This window comes from Vipera berus (genome assembly GCF_964194415.1).
Source record: "Vipera berus genome assembly, chromosome: 17".
Taxonomy (NCBI): Eukaryota; Metazoa; Chordata; class Lepidosauria; order Squamata; family Viperidae; genus Vipera; species Vipera berus.
In genome coordinates, this window is record NC_138220.1 from 4,137,082 (window position 1) to 4,155,100 (window position 18,019).

At 48.2% G+C, this 18,019-nt stretch overlaps 1 protein-coding gene and 1 long non-coding RNA gene across 5 annotated transcripts; one reads left to right on the forward strand and one right to left on the reverse strand.

The window, feature by feature from the left end:
* The first annotated feature begins 21 nt into the window (after positions 1-21).
* On the forward strand, positions 22-17,490 carry LOC308675806 (nicotinamide/nicotinic acid mononucleotide adenylyltransferase 1-like). Of its 4 annotated transcripts, none has more exons than XR_014028211.1 (8): positions 1,881-1,915; positions 7,799-7,972; positions 9,193-9,376; positions 10,120-10,259; positions 11,257-11,527; positions 15,731-15,909; positions 16,531-16,632; positions 17,257-17,330. XR_014028211.1 is itself a non-coding variant. In XM_081341360.1 (7 exons), exons 2-7 carry the CDS (start codon positions 7,855-7,857, stop codon positions 17,305-17,307), a joined length of 774 nt encoding a protein of 257 aa, XP_081197486.1. In that variant the 5' UTR covers positions 22-73; positions 7,799-7,854; the 3' UTR covers positions 17,308-17,490. The 4 variants fall into 4 exon arrangements, 2 of the variants coding, with proteins under 2 accessions (XP_081197486.1, XP_081197485.1); XR_014028212.1 differs by lacking the exon at positions 1,881-1,915 and adding an exon at positions 4,430-4,811; XM_081341360.1 differs by lacking the exons at positions 1,881-1,915; positions 11,257-11,527 and adding an exon at positions 22-73 and having other exon boundaries at positions 17,257-17,490.
* LOC308675809 lies at positions 1,976-3,462 on the reverse strand. Its single transcript, XR_014028213.1, has 3 exons — positions 3,383-3,462; positions 2,617-2,683; positions 1,976-2,108 (listed from the first exon to the last, which is right to left on the reverse strand). It is a non-coding gene; the product is annotated as an uncharacterized lncRNA (long non-coding RNA).
* Positions 17,491-18,019: the final 529 nt, after the last annotated feature.

Consider the following 18,019-nt stretch of genomic DNA (forward strand, 5'->3'; position numbering starts at 1 on the left):
TGAGCCGCTTTCCCCCGCCTCCCGGCTCCTTCGACCACGTCGCTCAGTTCCAGGCTGAAGCCGTTGCCGAGCGGTAAGCCTCCCAATGTTGGCGGGTGGGCGCAGAGAGGGCTGGGGGAGTGGGCGATCCTGGCTCGCGACGGCGAGCCACGATAGTTTATTTATTTATTATGGGACTTATTCCGCCGCCTGACGGGCGATCAGAGGCTAATAAAAGAAAGGTCAACGTCTGTTTTTCCCTAGAGGGCCCCTGATCTTCCAAATGCAGTTAAGACTAGTAAGGCGAGGGATGCTTGTTGGTGCTACCATCTTCTGCAAGTGTTATTCTTTGTACCAATTCAGTTGAAAAGCCCCGGTATAGGGTTTCCTGCCTGAGCGGGGGGCTGGGCTAGATGACCTTCAAGGTCCCTTCCAGCTTTATATTTTTATAAAACTTTTATTCATAAAACATGAAACTCGGTCAACTGAACGCTCAAATTGACCGGCGCTGATGGTTGACACAGGTTGCTGCCAGCATCCTAGCTGTATCAACCAGGTATCTCCTTAAAATGTAAGATGTTCCGAGTAGCGCAGGTATTTTTTTGTAGCTTTGCTGGAGTTATTGCAAGAAGCTGCAGTTTCTTGATGTATTTTGCAAAGTTTTTGCAAAATAATAATCATCATCATCATCATCATCATCATCATCTGTTGTCTCCAAGGGCTGATGAGGTCCGATCCTGCTGACCTTTTCTAGACCAGCCAGGATCCCTTAGATGCCACCCTTTAGAAGGGTGAGGTGGGAAGCTTGCTTCATAATACCCCAGATTTGGGCCATGCTGAGGAACTAGGTGTAGTTCTATTATAAGAGCAGGGGCAACCATCTTGTGCCCATTTATGGAGCTTTTCTAGGGCGGGTCTTTCCTAGACAGGGCTGGGTGGGGATGGGCAACTGCAAAAGCAGTTTTTAATGTGCTCCTTGTTTACTAAGGATAATTGGGTAGGTTGCTCTTAGGCCATATTCTTAGAGCAGTTTTACACCGAACATAACCAGCTTTGAGGGCAATTTTGTTTCATTGCTCAACAGGCGCAAGGAGAAGAAAATGAAGCGGTACACGGATGTGCATTTATATTCATTGATTTAAGGGTCTTCTGTAACACGACAGGTCATCTGGCTGGTTACAGTATACTGTAGAATTAGTGGCACATTTTTCCCGTCGTAGTGCGAAAGCTGTACGAAGCTCTTGCCATTTCCTTTGAGGAGATTTAGGCTGCTGCATTCTCACTGTACGCGAATGGGTGGCCTCATCAGAATTGCAAAGCTACCGGTATGAGAGGTTTTCCCTGCTTTTCACACCTCTCAGCTGCAGCCTCAAAAGGCAATTCTTCCAAGCACAGTGGTCACATATTGAGAAAAGGTACATATTCTTAAATTCCGTGGTTCAGAGAATTGCCTAGAATTTAATTTTTAAATGCTGCTTTAGAATAGGTCCTAGTGGGCCCACCTTGTAACTTTATTCAAATTAAACCGTCCCTGGAATCACAAGAGACTTCCATAATTCCACCGTGGGTGGGCTTCACAGGGTCTTTTGCTGTGCCAGCTGCCAGGGCTGTTCTTGTCTCCTCCTTGACGAAGAAAAGGAAAACCAAGGCACAATCCTGCCATAGCAGAAAGATTTTGTTGCCGAAGCTTTGTGGGTTTTGCCTGGTCCAGTGGTCGGCACACGGCCAGTCAGATGTGCCACAGGCAGCCGCACTCAGACACTGGCTTATAACAGATTCCAGTCTTGGCTTTCTCGTTCAGCGTCAGTCCAGGAGAAATGACATTGGCAAGCCAGAATAATCCCAGGATGGAAAAAAAGGCTGCGAGAGATAAAGTGTCAAGGAATGAGACGTATTTTGTGTCCAAATGCAAAAAATCACAGGTGCAGCACGACAGGTAAGACCCTCGACTTAACGACCACAACTGAACCCCAAATTCCCCTTGCTAACCAAGACAGTCCTTAAGCGAGTTTTGCCCCACGTTGCGACGTTGCCACTTCAGTTGTTAAGTTAGTAACACGGTTGTTAAGTGCATCTGGCTTCCCCGTTGGCTTCTCAGAAGGTGATCCCGTGACCCCGGCACCCTGCAACTGTCATAAATGCACGCCAGTTGCCAAGTGCCCGAATTTTGATCACGTGACCGCACAGGGATGCTACGACGGTCGTAAGGGCGGAAAACGGTCAACGGTTACAGGCCGTAACGCTGAACGATTGCTAAACGAATGGTTGCAAATTGAGGACTGGCAGTACGCCTTGTTTTCTGAATGCGTGGAAGCGAACCCAGCGATTCTTAAGGTGGCAGTTTTTATTCCTGCATATCTGCGGAGCACCAAATTAGGGAAGGCTTCGACAGCCAACCTTGGAGTAGATTGTGCAGAAAACATCATACTTGCGCCGAGTATTAAATAAGGCGGGTTTGGGCAGAGACTTCGAGAGCTGAATGTGATCCCTTCCCTCCCATTTTGTGTCTGTGCCTCAGCACAACTTAGACCCGCAGAAGACACGGGTGTGGGGATCAGCTGACTCATAACAAAAGGACACACCCCTCCGGAGAGCACACGGCCAACTTTTTGTGTAAAGAGAAATCACAATACTTACTGGCTGATATCACGCTAGCCACTGACAGAGCCATCGAGAGATAATAAAGCTGAGGGGTGGTTCTGGCCTAGGGAAGATAGAGATTATTTATGACCAAGGAATTAAAAAGCTTTCCTAATCTTTTCCTTTAAGCGGTCGGTATTCAGAATTAGGGTTAGGATTCAGAGCTGACGTTCTTTTAAGATCAGAAACCTTCCCTTGAAAATCAGTCCAGTGTGAACACTCCATGGTAAACGAAGTCCAGCTTAAAAAATAATAATCCAGCTTTTCTCTTAACTTGAGGGACAGGTGGTCCTTGATTTACAACTGTTCATTTAGTGACCATTCAAAGTTACGGTGACACAGAAAAAAGTAACTTGTCACCGTTTGTCACACTTAACGACCGTTGCAGCATCCCCAGGGTCGCGTGATCAAAATCCAGAAGCTTGGCAACTGACTCACATTTACGATGGCAGCGTCCCAGGGGGGGGTCACGGGTTTCCCCTTTGGCGTCCTTCTGACCAGCAAAGTCCAGAGGGAAGCCAGGTTTGCTTAACGACCGCGTGGCCCACTTAACCAACTGCACTGGCTCACTTAACAACTGTGGCAAGAAAGGTTGTAAGATGGCCGCAAAACTCGCTTCCGCCACTGCCTTCGCTTAGCAACAGAGGTTGGGTGCTCCTTTGTTCGTCGTGGGCCGAGGACTACCTGCACTAGTCTTTTTTTTTTTTGCCCCCCCTCCCCCCAGTGGGATGAAATCCGACGGGAGACGTGAGCCGTTACATACACATTGTGGGGCCAAGGCAGTGAGTCGAGTGATATAAGCTCCTTCCGCAAAAGAGGCGAGTCCGAAAACCAAGATTGTGGCGCTCAGCTCCCACGGGATGTGTTGCGTCGTGGCTAAGATCAAAGCCAGCCCTTAAAAAGACAGTAAGAGGGACAGTTAGCTCGTGGAGGTGGACATGCAGGCAGAAGCAACAGGTAACAGCTTTGGGCAGTCCTTAATGGCATCCATCGGAGTCTGTTCACGTTAGCTATACGAGTCCCCCCCCCCCGTCTTTTCCCTGCGGCACAAACGTTTAGATTTGTGAAGCCAAAAGAGTGACGTTAAGGCTTGGAGCAATGCAAAAAAAACAACAACCCCGGTCGACATTCTGTTTCAAGGCTGCGGTAGTTCTAAGGAGATGTGGGGCTAAAAAGATGTGCATCCTGATGGCCTCAGGTGAGCCACAGGCACCCATCTCGCAGAAGCCGTCATCTCGTGACGCGGAGCCGCCTTCACACACCCGTAGCCAAGAACGTCAGGATGATGCTTCCCACCAGGTTGTAGAGGAGGGGCTGGTTGCAGTAGTGAGAAGATTTAGGTCTGAAACAACAAGGCAGGGAGAAAGGTGGGCCAGTAGCCACGTCTTCCAGGTTCATAAGTAGCAGTTCTTCAAATGTGAGTTGGAATACTGATACTTTCTACCAACGTTTTGCACAAGAGTTAACGGTTTGCCTTTTGGCAGGCCATCCTGAATTCTGCTGAACGTACAGTATACGCTATATGTAACCTTTGCACAGTTTTGCCTTTAACTTGCCCCATTTCCACTAGTGCCAAGCACTCTGCCTTTCCCATTGGGAAACCTCCTTTGTTTCTCTCCTAACTTGCATGTGCAATCTGCACTTTTTCGGACTTGTCTTTGAATTTCCCTGCCCTTCCCTTCTATAACTTCCAACGGGTACCTAATTTCCTAATGCTAAATTGAAGAGTCTTTATTAAAGGCATTGCTTTCCAGCCCTGGTGCTCTCTTTTTTTTACTATCAACTTAGTCTAAAATATCTGTCCCACCACAGCCTTCCCTTAAATTTCCAGCCCTTTCAAGCTTGGAATTTGAATCGCCAGGGGAAAACAGGAAATCATCCGTTAAGTTTCTAGCGGAGACTTTAACCGAAATAAACCCCAATCCAAGCCCCCAAAACACACATGGGACAGGCTGCAAGTTCTCTCTTCTCAAGAACTCCTCCGGATATTCCCGTTGGCTGTCCCCGTGTCCTAGAAGGTATGCAACATGTAAAGTGACTATCAAAAAATTTAAAAAAAATAAATGAAATTCCACTTAATACCGTAGGAGGACGTAGAATTGGAGAAGGAGAACGGCAATCCCAAGGGCCAAAATCACCAGTTGCCTAGCGAGAAGAACAAGGAAATAAAAACAAGGGAAGCCAGACAATCGGTACCTTTATGGTTTGGAAATATATCATCATAATTCTGTACATTTGATAATTAGTGGCAGGCAGTGTGAAGCAGTGAATCGCACGCGTGCAATTTCCACCAGTGAAAACCTATCCAAAAGATTGGACAAAGTCGTAGGTCCAAGGGATAAGTCACCTGGGTGGGTGGCAGAAGTTTTTTTAATGCCTGGCTTAAAGTGGGTGCCAATGTGGTCTGCTTGCTGACACCTCCGACGGTGTCAAATAAGACCTCTCGCACAGAATTACGAAACAGGCGTAAATCCATCCTTTCCCCCCCATTTAATGCTGACGTGCGCAGCTAGGGTGGCGCTCTGATTGGGCCGCGTAAAAATGCAAGCGGTCAGAATGAATAGTGAAACAAGGTTTAATTCTGCGCCTGAGTTAACTCCCCAAGTTGTGGCACCTTACAGTCTGAATCGCAGGGGCTTTGCTAGCCGTCGGCCGAAGTGATAGGCAGCGTGGGCCAGACAGAAGTGGATCATGGCTGCTCCCCAAGAACCTGGCAGAAAAAGACACGCGGGATTGTAGCCTTAGTTGTTTCCCTGTAAATCCCAGATTAAAGGGCTGTCCTCGTTGCGTCCTTTCCAAGGAAAAGCTGACCCTTGGTTAAAGAAACTTTTTCTTTGACCTTTGCAAAGTCTTCGATCCAGGCTCAGCATTTCCAAGTGAAGTCCAAAAGGGCAATTAACTAAAAAGTTTTACGTGCTGCAAGCTGGGTTAATACCTTGCACCGAACCACAATTTGTCTGGATTCAGACAACACAGAGAGATTGCTGTCCCAGTCGAACCACAAGGCTCTAAGGCTAAGCCAAAAATCTGGTGTGTGAATCCTGGTTTTTGACCGAGAACCGCTCAGCTTTCTTGCACGTCCTCGCCAGTCGGAGGAAAGTTGCTTCTGAATATAGGTCCTCCTCGACTTACAACCGAGCGTCAAATTTCTGTGGCTGAGTGTTCAGGCAGTTTCGCCCCATTTTGCGACCTTTCTTGCCACAGTTGTTCAACGAATCGCTGCAGCTGTTCAGCTAGCAACACGGCTGTGAAGTGAATTTGGCTTCCCCCATTCCCTTCGCCTGCCAGAAGGTCACCAAAGGGGATGACATATCGTTATAACTGTCATAAATACGAGTCAGTTGCCAAGGGTCTGAATTTTGATGGTGTGAATGCTGGGACGGCCTTCCAGTGCCATTGTAACTGTGAACGGTCACTAAACCAGCCGTTGTAAGCCGAGGACTACCTGTACGGAAGCTGTATTTTGAGCCATCCTGGCGTGGCTTCTTCCTTAGGGCGGTCTCCTTCTCCGACCCACTCGGCCTCCTTCCACCTGCGCCCCCCCCAAGCGGTGTTGGGATGGCAGCTCCCGGAATTCCCACTCAGCACTCACCTGTGGAGTTCTGGGACTTCACCCGCCCAGATGCTCCTGTACGTGTGAAGAGTGCATTGGTGGTCTTCCCAGCTTGTGGGAACACTGCGACAAAGGAGGGATTGAATGTCAGCATCTTTCTCTTCCTCCCCCGTCAGCATCTTTTTCTCCCCCCCCCCCTCTCCTTACCTGGACGCTTCAGGTGACCATCTGAGCTTCAGCTGATCTCTCGCTGGGGAAGAAATCGGATCATCCACCTCCAGCCCCTTCCTGGGTGGATCACCCCCCCCTTCCCACCTTTAGAAGCAGCCCCCCCCCCCCCCCCCGATCTTTGTTTTGCTGCCGTCCAGCCACAGAGGTGACTGGCCAAGGCTGGGTTTTTTAATATATATATATACCAAAGATATATATATATATATATCTGTAAGGGACGCGGTGGCTCAGTGGGTTAGGACACTGAGCTTGTCGATCAGAAGGTCGGCAGTTTGGCGGGTCAAATCCCGAGTGCCGCGTAGCAGAGTGAGCACCTGTTACTCGTCCCAGCTTCTGCCAACCTAGCAGTTCGAAAGCATGTAAAAAATGCAAGTAGAAAAATAGGGACCACTCCGGTGGGAAGGTAACAGCGTTCCGTGCGCCTTTGGCGTCTAGTCATGCCGGCCACATGACCACGGAGACGTCCTCGGACAAGCGCTGGCTCTTCGGCTTTGAAAATGGAGATGAGCACCGGCCCCTAGAGTCGGAAACGACTAGCACACATGTGCGGGGGAACCTTTACCTTTACCTTTTATATATATCTGTGGCAGCCAGAGATCAGTTTTCCCGCATTCATTATTCAGACTTTTGCTTCTGGCCTTGGCGAACGCACGCACGTCCAAGAGCTTTTGAAACCGGAAGGCTGGAATTCAACCCCAGATCGCCTGGCTCGGATTGCTGTTTTGCTCCCCGTCTTGACGGGCCTAACAAAGAAGTGAAATTAAAAGGGATGCAACGATAATAATAATAATAATAATAAAAATACAGCCCTGGCAAATCTATTCAGCGGGGGGGGGGAAGAGGAGGGAGAATGAAGAGCGAAATACTATTGGCCCCTTTAAAAGCGATCAGATTATGACGGTGCTGTGTTGATATTTATTAATAAACTATCCGGAGAATAGATAATTCCGTCTGTTGTGTTTTAACGCACGCTGTCCTTTAGCGGCTGGCATGTGCAGAGGAAAGCTAACTGCTGTGCAGCAGCCAAAACCCCTTTAAAACTGGGATTCCCCAAATGGACTGGCTGCCCTGGCAAAAAACCTGAGCTTGCAGTCACGTTGAGGACCGGAAACCTAGTTTTTTTCTTCGCAGAACAGGCCGATAACCCTCCTCTCCTTTTTTTTTTTTTTAATACAAAAGTTGCAGAGCTGGCTGGATATCCGAAGACTGCAAATTTTCATCTTCCTCCCTCGCACGGAACCGATTGGTTTCCTACGCTAGTTAAGGAGGACGCAACTTCTCTTGCTGTGTTTTTTTTTTTAAATTAAATTGTTCTGGTGGGAACAATTTTTCTTAAAAAAAGTTTTTCTTCTTCTTTTTTTAACCTTTCCTTTCCCCCCCCCCCTTGCCTCGCAGCGTGTGCCCGTTGCGACTCGCTTCTTCCCCAGCAAAAGCGGCTCCAGCCGAGGCCGATGGAGGATTCCGACAACCCGACCCAAGTGGTCCTGCTGGCCTGCGGCTCCTTCAACCCCATCACCAACATGCACCTTCGGCTTTTCGAACTGGCGAGGGATCACCTGCAGGAAACAGGTAAAACTCTGTGTGTGTGTCTCTGTGTGTGTGTGTTCGTTGCCAGCCACGATGGAGGCGGGGGATTTGTGGTCCAAGGGCCCAGTTCCCCCTCCCACCCAAGGCTCCGGGCTACAAGTCCCGTTATTCCCCAGCCTGTCGGGACTGGATGATGAAAGCTGTGACGGGGCGTATCTGGACGTTGCTGAAAAGTCTCCCCGTCTGCCTTCTCTCGTTCAAAGCCAGGGCAGGCTGGATCTGATGGCCGCAAAGCCCTTTGCACTTAATTGCCTGGCTGCAACTCTTTCGGCTCTGCTGCTTTTCTTTTCCCCATTTCTCAAGTTACCGCCGGTTACGTTTTCACTCTTTATGTGCCGGGAATACATGGCTTAATAGGGAGTAGGAACCACAGGCAGTTGCAGTGCATTGCTATATTTTTAGCCTCTCTCCCTCCCCCTCTCCATCGGCCTCTTCCTCCTCCATCTCTTTCCTTCCTTCGTTTTTGCCTCCCCTCCTTTATTTGCTCCTCCTCCATCTCTCTCCCTCCCTCCTTCCCTCCCTTCCTTCCTCTCTCCATCGGCCTCTTCCTCCTCCATCTCCTTCCTTTCTTCCCTCCATTAGTCCCCCCTCCTCCATCTTCCTTCCTTCCTTCCTTCCTTCCTTCCTTCCTTCCTTCCTCTCTCCATCAGCCTCTCCCTCTATCTCCTTCCTTTCTTCCCTCCATTAGTCCCCCCTCCTCCACCTTCCTTCCTTCCTTCCTTCCTTCCTTCCTTCCTTCCTTCCTTCCTTCCTTCCTCTCTCCATCGGTCTCTCCCTCTATCTCCTTCCTTTCTTCCCTCCATTAGTCCCCCCTCCTCCATCTTCCTTCCTTCCTTCCTTCCTTCCTTCCTTCCTTCCTTCCTTCCTTCCTTCCTTCCTTCCCCTCTCCATAAGCCTCTTCCTCCTCCATCTCCTTCCTTCCTTCGTCTTTCCTCCCCTCCATTATTTGCCCCTCATCCATCTTCCTTCCTTCCTTCCTTCCTTCCTTCCTTCCTTCCTTCCTTCCTTCCTTCTCCATCTCCTCCCTCCCTCCTTCCCCTTACGCTAATTTAAAGCAAGAAGGGAGAGAGAGAAAAAAAACTTGGCCCAACGTTCCCTAGGGACCTTTATCGCTAAACGGTGATTTAAAGCAGGCTCCTTTGAGCCGGGCTGGGCCCTGCGGCCACAGCAACACCCAGGTTTCCCTGTGTCGACACCTGCAGGGAAGTACAAAGTGGTGAGAGGGATTCTCTCCCCCGTGGGCGACGCCTACCTGAAGAAGAGTCTGATCAGCGCCAGTCACCGGGTGGCCATGGCCAGGCTGGCAACCGAGGACTCGGACTGGCTGGAGGTGGACGACTGGGAGAGCCGCCAAACCCAGTGGCAAGAAACCGTCAAAGTCCTCAGGTACTGGCGCTTCCCCTCCTCTCCCGCAGGGAAGCCACGGCATGGCTGCTCGTTCCACATCTTCTCAGCCCACCCTGCCCGCGAGGTCTCGAAAGCCCAGCGTCTCTCAGTTCGACCCATCCTCAGTAGACGCCTGTGGGACTGGATCGCAGGCAGAAGGACAGAATTAAGAGAGTTGGGAAGGGACCTCCGAGGTCCTCTAGTCCAACCCCCACCCCACCCCCGCTCAAGGAGGAGACCCTTCCTGAAAAGTGGCTGTCCAGTCTCTTCTTAAAAGCCTCCAGCGATGGAGCACCCACGACGTCTGGAGGCAGGGAGTTCCGCCGGTTAATTGTTCTCAACTCTCCTAAAATTCCTCTTTAGTTCTGGATGAGTTTCCATCCGTTGCTTCTTCTCCTGCCTTCTTCTGGCGCTTTGGAGAATAGGCTGATCCCCTCTTCGTGTCACTCCCCCCTCAAATATTGGAAGACTGCTATCATGTCGTCCCTAGTCCTTCTTTTTTTCCTTAAACTAGCTTATGCTACCTATCGTAGTATATTACAGCTTGCCAACTTATATCTGCTCCGATACCGGATCAAATTTGAGGAGCAGAGGTGTCTCCTCGCCTGCTTCGGTCCAGCACGGTGCACCTAGATTAAACACTGCGACAGAAACGCGGCTTTCAATGATCAAAAGAGCTTCAGTCTTGCCAACCCTTGGCGCGTACCTAGGAATAGACTTCTCCTTCCATGCTGTTCCCCTAGATATCACCAGCAGAAGCTGAAGCATTCGTGTCCCGCCAACAGCTTTGAAGACGCTCCCCCTCCAAGCGGGACAAGCCGGAAGAGGAAGCGGGCGGCGGGGAGCCAGCTCCCCATTCAAATGAATCAACCCAAACGAAAATGTGAGTTTGTCTTCTCTAAATCGGAGGCGGCGGCGGAACGGTGAGGGCAGGGGTCGTCCAACCTTGTTCGCTTTAAGGCTTCAATTCCCCACGGCTGGCTGGGGAACTCTGGGAGTTGAAGTCCACAGGTGGCCAAAGGTTGGATGGACACCCCTGGTTTAGAGTTAGGAGGCAACTGAGTCCAACTGTTCCTCTGTTCAAGATCTTCGAGCTGTAGCTTGTCACTGCGCGTTTTTTTTAGTTCGCCCTCTGATAGGAAGAATTATTCCTTGACATAGCTGACGGTCTTCCTCTAGATCCCCACTCTTTTGGGCACCAGGGACCAGTTCTGTGGAGAAAGGTTTTTTCCACGGACCGAAAGGGGCGTCGTTTCGTGTACCGCCTGCATCCTGCGGATGGGGCTTGCGCGGACCTGGTTCTGGCATACCGTGGCCTGATACCGGTCCACGGACCGAGGGTTAGGGACCCCTGCTCTAAGAGGGCCACTTCACTTCTGCTTGATTATCTCCGGTGATCCTATGGTCCTCTTCATAACCACCTATCCCTGAACTGATTTTTTCCCCAAAGGTACTCCTTGGAATCCTGGCCTGGGTTAATTTTAAATGTAAGCATCGGTTCGTTTAATTACTTTGGCTATTAATTGGAATGCCCTTGGCATCTTTGGAGTCAATTTTGACCCACTCAAGGGTGTGTCGGAGCTGATTTGCAAATGCTTTTCCTGCCCTGGGCAGTGACAGATGCTTTCATTAAAAGCAAAACGGGTTTTTTGCCCCTGAAGCTGAATCCACCATCCACGTTGGCCTGGTGGGCATCTGTCAGCCGGCACTTGGAGCAGTGGTTTATTTTATTTGTTAAATTTATACGCTGTCCGTCTCCAGTTCGAGGCAACCCAGAGGGCGTTCCTCATTTATTGCCGCAGGATTTAAACCTTTGGGAAGCAACGTGTCGCAGACATGGTTGCCCAGGGCTCTGCTATCCAACTTCCTGTCTCCTCCAGGCCTCCCTCAGCTGAAGATGCTGTGTGGGACGGATGTTTTGGAGTCCTTCGCAGTGCCCAGTCTCTGGAAGCCGGAAGACATCCAGGAAATCGTCTCCAAGCACGGCATGGTTTGCATCACCAGGCTGGGCAACGATGCCCAGAGGTTCATCTACGAGTCGGACACGCTGTGGAAGCACAAGGAGAACATCGAGCTGGTGGAGGAATGGATCACCAACGACATCTCGGCCACCAAGATCCGGCGAGCCCTCCGAAGGGGCCAGAGCATACGGTACCTGGTGCCCGACTCGGTTCGGTCCTACATTGAACAGCACAATCTGTACACCGCTGAGACCGAAAGCCAGAACGCAGGCGTGGTTTTAGCTCCTCTGCAGAGATATGCCCGGGAGCCTCTCAAAAATTGATCGGCACGGGGACGGAGTGGGCCGATTGGAAAGCAGGTGGCGGTGTTAGCTAGTGCCCACTCCCCTCCCAAAGGCAGTGGAATCCCTTTGCATTCCCCCCGAGTTGAATTTCGGGAAGTGGCCGGCTTGCTGGCCCGAGTAACCGCAGGCTGGGGGGTTCTCCGCTGCCTTTCAAAGCTTTTCGACTTGCAGAAAGCCAGCGAACCCAACGACGCCGAGCTTCTGCAGCTTCAAAGAAAAGACGTTACGGAACGGCAGCGGCTTGGCCCCCAGTCTGCTTCCTGTCTCTTTTTCTCCCATCACGGAGATTCGGGGCTGGTTGAAAGACTGGCGGCTAGGATGGTGTCCAGCTCCGATTTCAAACAGAACCGGCCCATCTGGGGAGCCACAGGCACGGCTGCGCCTCTGAATCGTTGGCTGGCACCTCTGCGTGGCATTTTCTGTGTGTGTCTGAGGCCCGCTTCTCATTTATTAGCTCATTTTTCAGGCCTTGCTCCAGTTTTGGCAGGCGGTGACGGACAGGGGCTCCGAAAGATGGGGAGCCTGCTATTAAAGGGGCCAGATTCTTTCCCTAAAAATGAACTCTGGGTAAGGCCGACATCTTCAGAGAAATAGATTTTTACTCTGAAAAGACCTACCTCGCCCGACTTTCCTAGAATTGTAATGCAGTCTGGCTTTCTCGATCTCGGCTGACTCGAACTATACCGTTCTGGGTCTGGGGTCATTCTCACCTTGAGTGCCTTGTCGATTAATGCACTAAAGTACTTTCTTCGTTGTAAACATGAGCCATCCTTGTTAAACTGCGTGGACATTTGAAACCACCTTTGCCTGCTAAGGTGACCTTGGAATGTTCACGTTTTTAAAATGCTGGGTCTGTCGTCGTCGGATTTTACTTTAGCCGTGATTCATACCCCTAAATTAAAAAACAAAACAAACCCTCCCACGCAGATAACGAGCACCAGGCAAAGCTTCATTCTGACATACTAGTTTTCTACAAGCATGGATTTTTTTTGAAACTGGTTAGAGCATGCAGTAACGTAAGCCATTTTAGACTGATCATGTCGGTGGGTTTATTTTGGCCGTCAGGAAGATAAAACTTGTTTGCAGCTGAAAGGTGGTCTATCCTCCTATGGACAATTGTGGGTGGACCATGAACTGCCAAATCTGATTTACCTTCTGTGGTTTCCTAAGGTTATCTCACTGTATATATCCCAGGATTTTTTTTCATCCCCTGAATCAAGTGTTTTTTTCTTAAGATGGGTGGACTTCAACTCCCAGAATTCCCCAGCCAACACGGCCAGTTGGGGAATTTTCAGAGTCGAAGCCTTAAAGCTGCCAAGTTTGAAAAACGCTGCTCTGTTGAGTCAGAACTATTGGTTCAGGAGTGAGAAACGAGCCAATACATTTTGCCGCTCAGATTTCTGAATGAGCTAATTTTAAATCTTTTTTTTTTTTTAAATTCAGCTGTGAATAAAAAAAATAACTGGAAATAGGGGAGAGGAGAGGAAAGAGAAATAACGGGAAATAAAGTAAACCCAAACTCGGCTGTGATGATTGAAGATTGGCAGGACACTGACACTTTCTGTTTAGTGTGGGAGAAAATATACATGCTGGAATAAGAAATACCCGTAGGGAAAATCCGCCTCATCAATGTTGTTACTTCTGATTATTATTTTTTTTCTTTACTTCGCAGTTCCATATGATGTTTGTGTGTGCTTATGTGAGGTTTTCCTTTGAAATGTTTGATTTTCTTTTTCACATTTTAGCTGTTAGCAAAACAAAGAGTCCTTTGCCCACGTTGTTTTGAACCACAGGACTGCACTTTGCCTCCTTCCACGCAACCTACCCTTAAAAATCACAATGCTGTTGAGAAAATGTGTGTGTGTGTGTGTGTGTGTGTAAATACTGAACTCAGTAAGAGAATCACAAGGTGAATGAACCACAAAATCAACACACACCCTTCGGTGTAATGTGGACGGGGAAAAATAATAATAAACGTAGTACCGTAAATTGCAACCAGAAATCAAATCAGTTTTGTCATTTTTCCGCAGGGATTGCCAAGAGGTTCCCTGGCTTAGGGTGGACCCCCCCCCAACATTTTATTCTGGGTCAAAATAACTTTGAAGACCGACCGAGGTGGTGGTTGAGTCCTCAGTTCAGTTTTAACTCTGTGAAGAGCCAAGAGGCTGGGTCAGGAGAGTCTTCCAATAAAAAGAAAAATATTCTAGCACTATGGAAGAGCTGCTTCTCGTACAGTTTTGGGGTGTGTGTGGCTACAACAGTTTTGCGGCCGTTTGAAGTTTCACACTTACGACCACTGTAGCTTCGCCATGATCACAGGTTTCAAAATTCAGACGCTTGTGTGACCGTTGCAGTGTCCCTTTTGCAGCCTTCTGACAAGCAAAGTCGACTGTGTTACGAATTTAACTGCAGTGGTTCACTTCCCTTCCAGCCAGAGAGGCCGTAAAATGGGGCAAACGCCCCTTAACTGTCTCGCTTAGTGACAGAAATGTTGGCCTCAGTTGTGGCCATTAAGCTAAGGGCTACCTGGGCAGATTTTGACCTAAAGCTGAGTTGGCCGTCCTAGAAATGTCGTTCAAGTTCCCTGACCTCAGAGTACTTTTGCAGATGTTTCCAAACTCTCCAAAGGAGGAACATGGCTAACAAGAGGAAATCTCTTTCACGCCCACGGCTTTAAAAAATCTCTGGGGAGAGAGAGAGAGAGAGACCGAGAGCAAACTTTGGCAGCCATGCCTTCCCGAGCAAAGGTTAGCGGGGTGGGTGTTTCTCTGTCCCCTTTTGTACAACAGATGTGAGTTATAATGTACCGGGTAATAGGTCGCGCTGACCCCTGTCCTTGATAATTGCTTGATGAAGTCCAGCCACCTCTTTCTCCCTGCATCTTTGGGAAGCCTCTAACCGGTGCGCCCACGTGGGAACGGATGCTTTTACTTTCTCACAGTTAACCACGTTTGCAGCAGCAGCCTGATCACATGATCAAAATTCAGATGCTTGGCAACGGGTTCATACTTATGACCGTTGCTGGGTCCCAAGGTCACGAGGACTAACTGCAGCAAGCTTCATGGCTCTTTTAAGTCAGGGGTCTTCAAACCTGGCCCTTTGTTGACTGGTGGTCTTCAACTCCCAGAATTCCTGAGCCAGCGCCGGCTGAGGAATTCTGGGAGTCGAAGTCCACCAGTCATCAAAGGGCCAAGTTTGAAGACCCCTGTTTTAAGTAAACTCCAACAAGACTCTGGTCTTTCATTTTGCTGTGTCTGTGACTTATGCAACAGTTACTTTAGCTCTACACCCTGGATTAAGCTGACTTGAACTTTATCCTCTGGAGGCCCAGCTGCAACAGATCCCACCTCCTATTGTAAGTCCTTCCTGCTTCCCCTTATATAAAGAAGGCGGGAGGGAAATCAGAGGTTCCCATTTGAATCCTTGGACCTTCTGAGTGTGGGTTGATCTCTTCAGCCATGCCGGTGGACTTCAGTGGTACCTGGAATCTGGTCCGCTCTGAGAATTTTGAAGGCTATATGTTGGCTTTAGGCAAGTACAGAGCTTTAGGCTTCATTGTTTGAACTCTTCTCTTCCTCCTTTTCCTCCTTCTTGGAGATGCTTGTTTGTTGACTGGCAATATTTGAGGGGCTGCCCCAAAGATGGGGGGGATAGGGTGTCAACCTGTTTTCCAAAGCACCAGAAGGCAAGACAAGAAACGATGGAAACTTAAGAAGGGAGAGAAGCAACCTAGAACTAAGGAGAAATTTCCTGACAGTGAGAACAATTAACCAGTGGAACGACTTGCCTCCAGAAGCGGTGGGTGCTCCATCACTGGAGGCTTTTAAGAAGAGACTAGACAGCCCTTTGTCTGAAATGGTATAGGGTTTCCTTCTTGGGGTTGGACTAGAAGACCTCCAAGGTCCCTTCCAACTCGTGTTATCCTGTCTGAGTTGTATTGAGAAACGGTGGCAGCCTCAAGCATGGCAGCATTCATTTAGCTGGGAAAGCCAATTGATATGTAACGGCAAACTGCTTAACTCCCGTTTGTCATTTTGTGTCCGGCAAAGGTGTAGATTTTGCAACCCGCAAGATAGCAAACATGTTGAAGCCCCAAAAGGAGATCAAACAGCAAGGGGATTTCTTTTGTATCAAAACGACAAGCACTTTCCGAAACTATTTTGTCGAGTTCAAAATTGGAGAGGAGTTTGATGAAGATAACAAAGGATTGGACAATCGAAAATGCAGAGTAAGTCAACCAGCCTCTGATGTGAAACTTTAAATTAACAGCTATGGCCTACAAACATTGACTGGGCATATTTTTTTAAAGATTTCCATGTGTATTTCAAAGACTTTTTTTCCCCCTTGGGGCTTTTTGAAAGTAGATATTGACAATGTTTGGGTGAGACCTGTGTCAAAATGATAGGAAATTTTCTTCCTGCTAACTAGACCGAACTCTTTCAACCTTCTAAGTTGAAGGTTATTATTATTTTTTACTTTCTTTAATAGATTTATGAGCACATCAGTTTGCATTGCAAAAAGGCTGCATCTTATGAAAAATTAATATGGTAACTGATTTAATAGAATCGGTCGTCCTTGTGAAGTATGAAATATAAATAAAACTGTAGCCCTTTTCTCCTGGGATTTTTTTAGGGAAATTGACACTGTGGATTTTACCTTGGCCCAGTAATTGAAAATGCTGGCAGCTTAAGGTTATAAAAAGCCTTAATTAGCAGGAAATGTGGGCTAAATTGTTGTTTTAGAAATCTGTTTATAATGCCTCTAGCCATACCATTTTAAATTAATTTGTTGCAGTTTAAAACTAAGCGTTAAAAAAATACAATTCTCTGTTCTTCCCCTTTCAATGCAGAGTGTGGTGACTTGGAACAATGATAAACTTGTCTGCACCCAGAACGGAGAAAAGAAAAACAGAGGCTGGTCCCACTGGATTGAAGGAGATGAGTTGTATTTGGTAGGAAATCTTTTGGTGGATTAATTGATAAACTGAACTAGATAACGATAGCCAGTTCAGGGGTCCGTGTCAGGGTTGGGAACAGATCGTCTTTTTAAATATTCCATACGTGAGCTTCCTTGACCTAAAGCCTCTCCATGAAGAAACTGTGCACTAATCTAATTTTTGCAGTTTAACTGTGGCCTGTGGTGTCAACCCAAGCAATTGTGGCTTGTTCTGTAAATGATGCTTAAACAAAAATTATCATAATGAAGCATCCATCAACTGAATTGTGAACCTATCCATGATAGCCAAGTAATGCAAAATGGAAGCAAAGGAATGTAAACCAAATGATATTAAGCAGGGGTCTTTCAACTTGGCCCTTTGATGACTTGTGGACTTCAACTCCCAGAATTCCTCAGCCAGGCACGCTTGAAGACCCCTGATATTGAGGATCCTGAGGAGGTAGAAGCTTGAAAGGAGTCCGGATTTGATCCTAACTTGGTCTGAGTTAAGTGGGGGAGGCGAACTGGATTGTGGGGTGGATTTGAGACGCCAGGGTCTCTCTCTACAACCCATCTTGGCTAAAGTAGCTTGAGGTTGGTTCCCAGCAATTGAGGCTATGGCTGTCTCTATTATGCATAGGAGCTCCGTTGCGAAGGCCAAACCAGCACGCAAGTTTTCAAGCGAGCGTGAATGTGAAATGGGACGCCTCAACACAAGCCACCTTCAAGGCATCACCTCTTTCGCTGCAAGTCAACCGCATGGAGAGCTTCAGGGTTTTCTCCATTGCCTCCTTATCGGAAACCCTCTTAAGGATTCCTAGAGCAAATAAGGCAACTGTTGTCAAGTCACTTCATTAAACGTATTGGCAATGCAGCTCGGGCTTTCTACTTTCTTTATTGCCACACATTTGTCCAAAAATGTCTTCCTTGGGAGTGTTTTACACCTGTCCAGCTGCATTTTTTCTCTCTGGCATAACCTGTTGTCGGACCCCAATTTTCACTTTATAAACCATGATGGGTGGTTTAGCACATTTTAGGTGCCCTCTCCAATCACCACATTGAGATTCTAGCAATTGGGATTCCTCCTTTTACTGGGAAGGGGGCACCCCATATGCAATTTCTTACTTGCAGGAGAATTTCCAAATAGGCTAGAAATCTGGGCCAATGGTTGGTTAGTTGGAAAAAAAAGTCCCCGTGATATATATCTATATATTTTGCTACCTGAGGACTTTTAACATGGCTCTTCTCCTGTGTCTGAAATGAGCCAGAGAGCAGGATCTGGTCTTATTCATGTGACAAACCTAACCCAGTTACCAAATTAACCAGGTTTAGGAGGATGAAGTCTGAATCTAGCTTGGTGTGTTGTGGGGTGCACCTGGCAGAATTTGAACTGCACCCTCGGT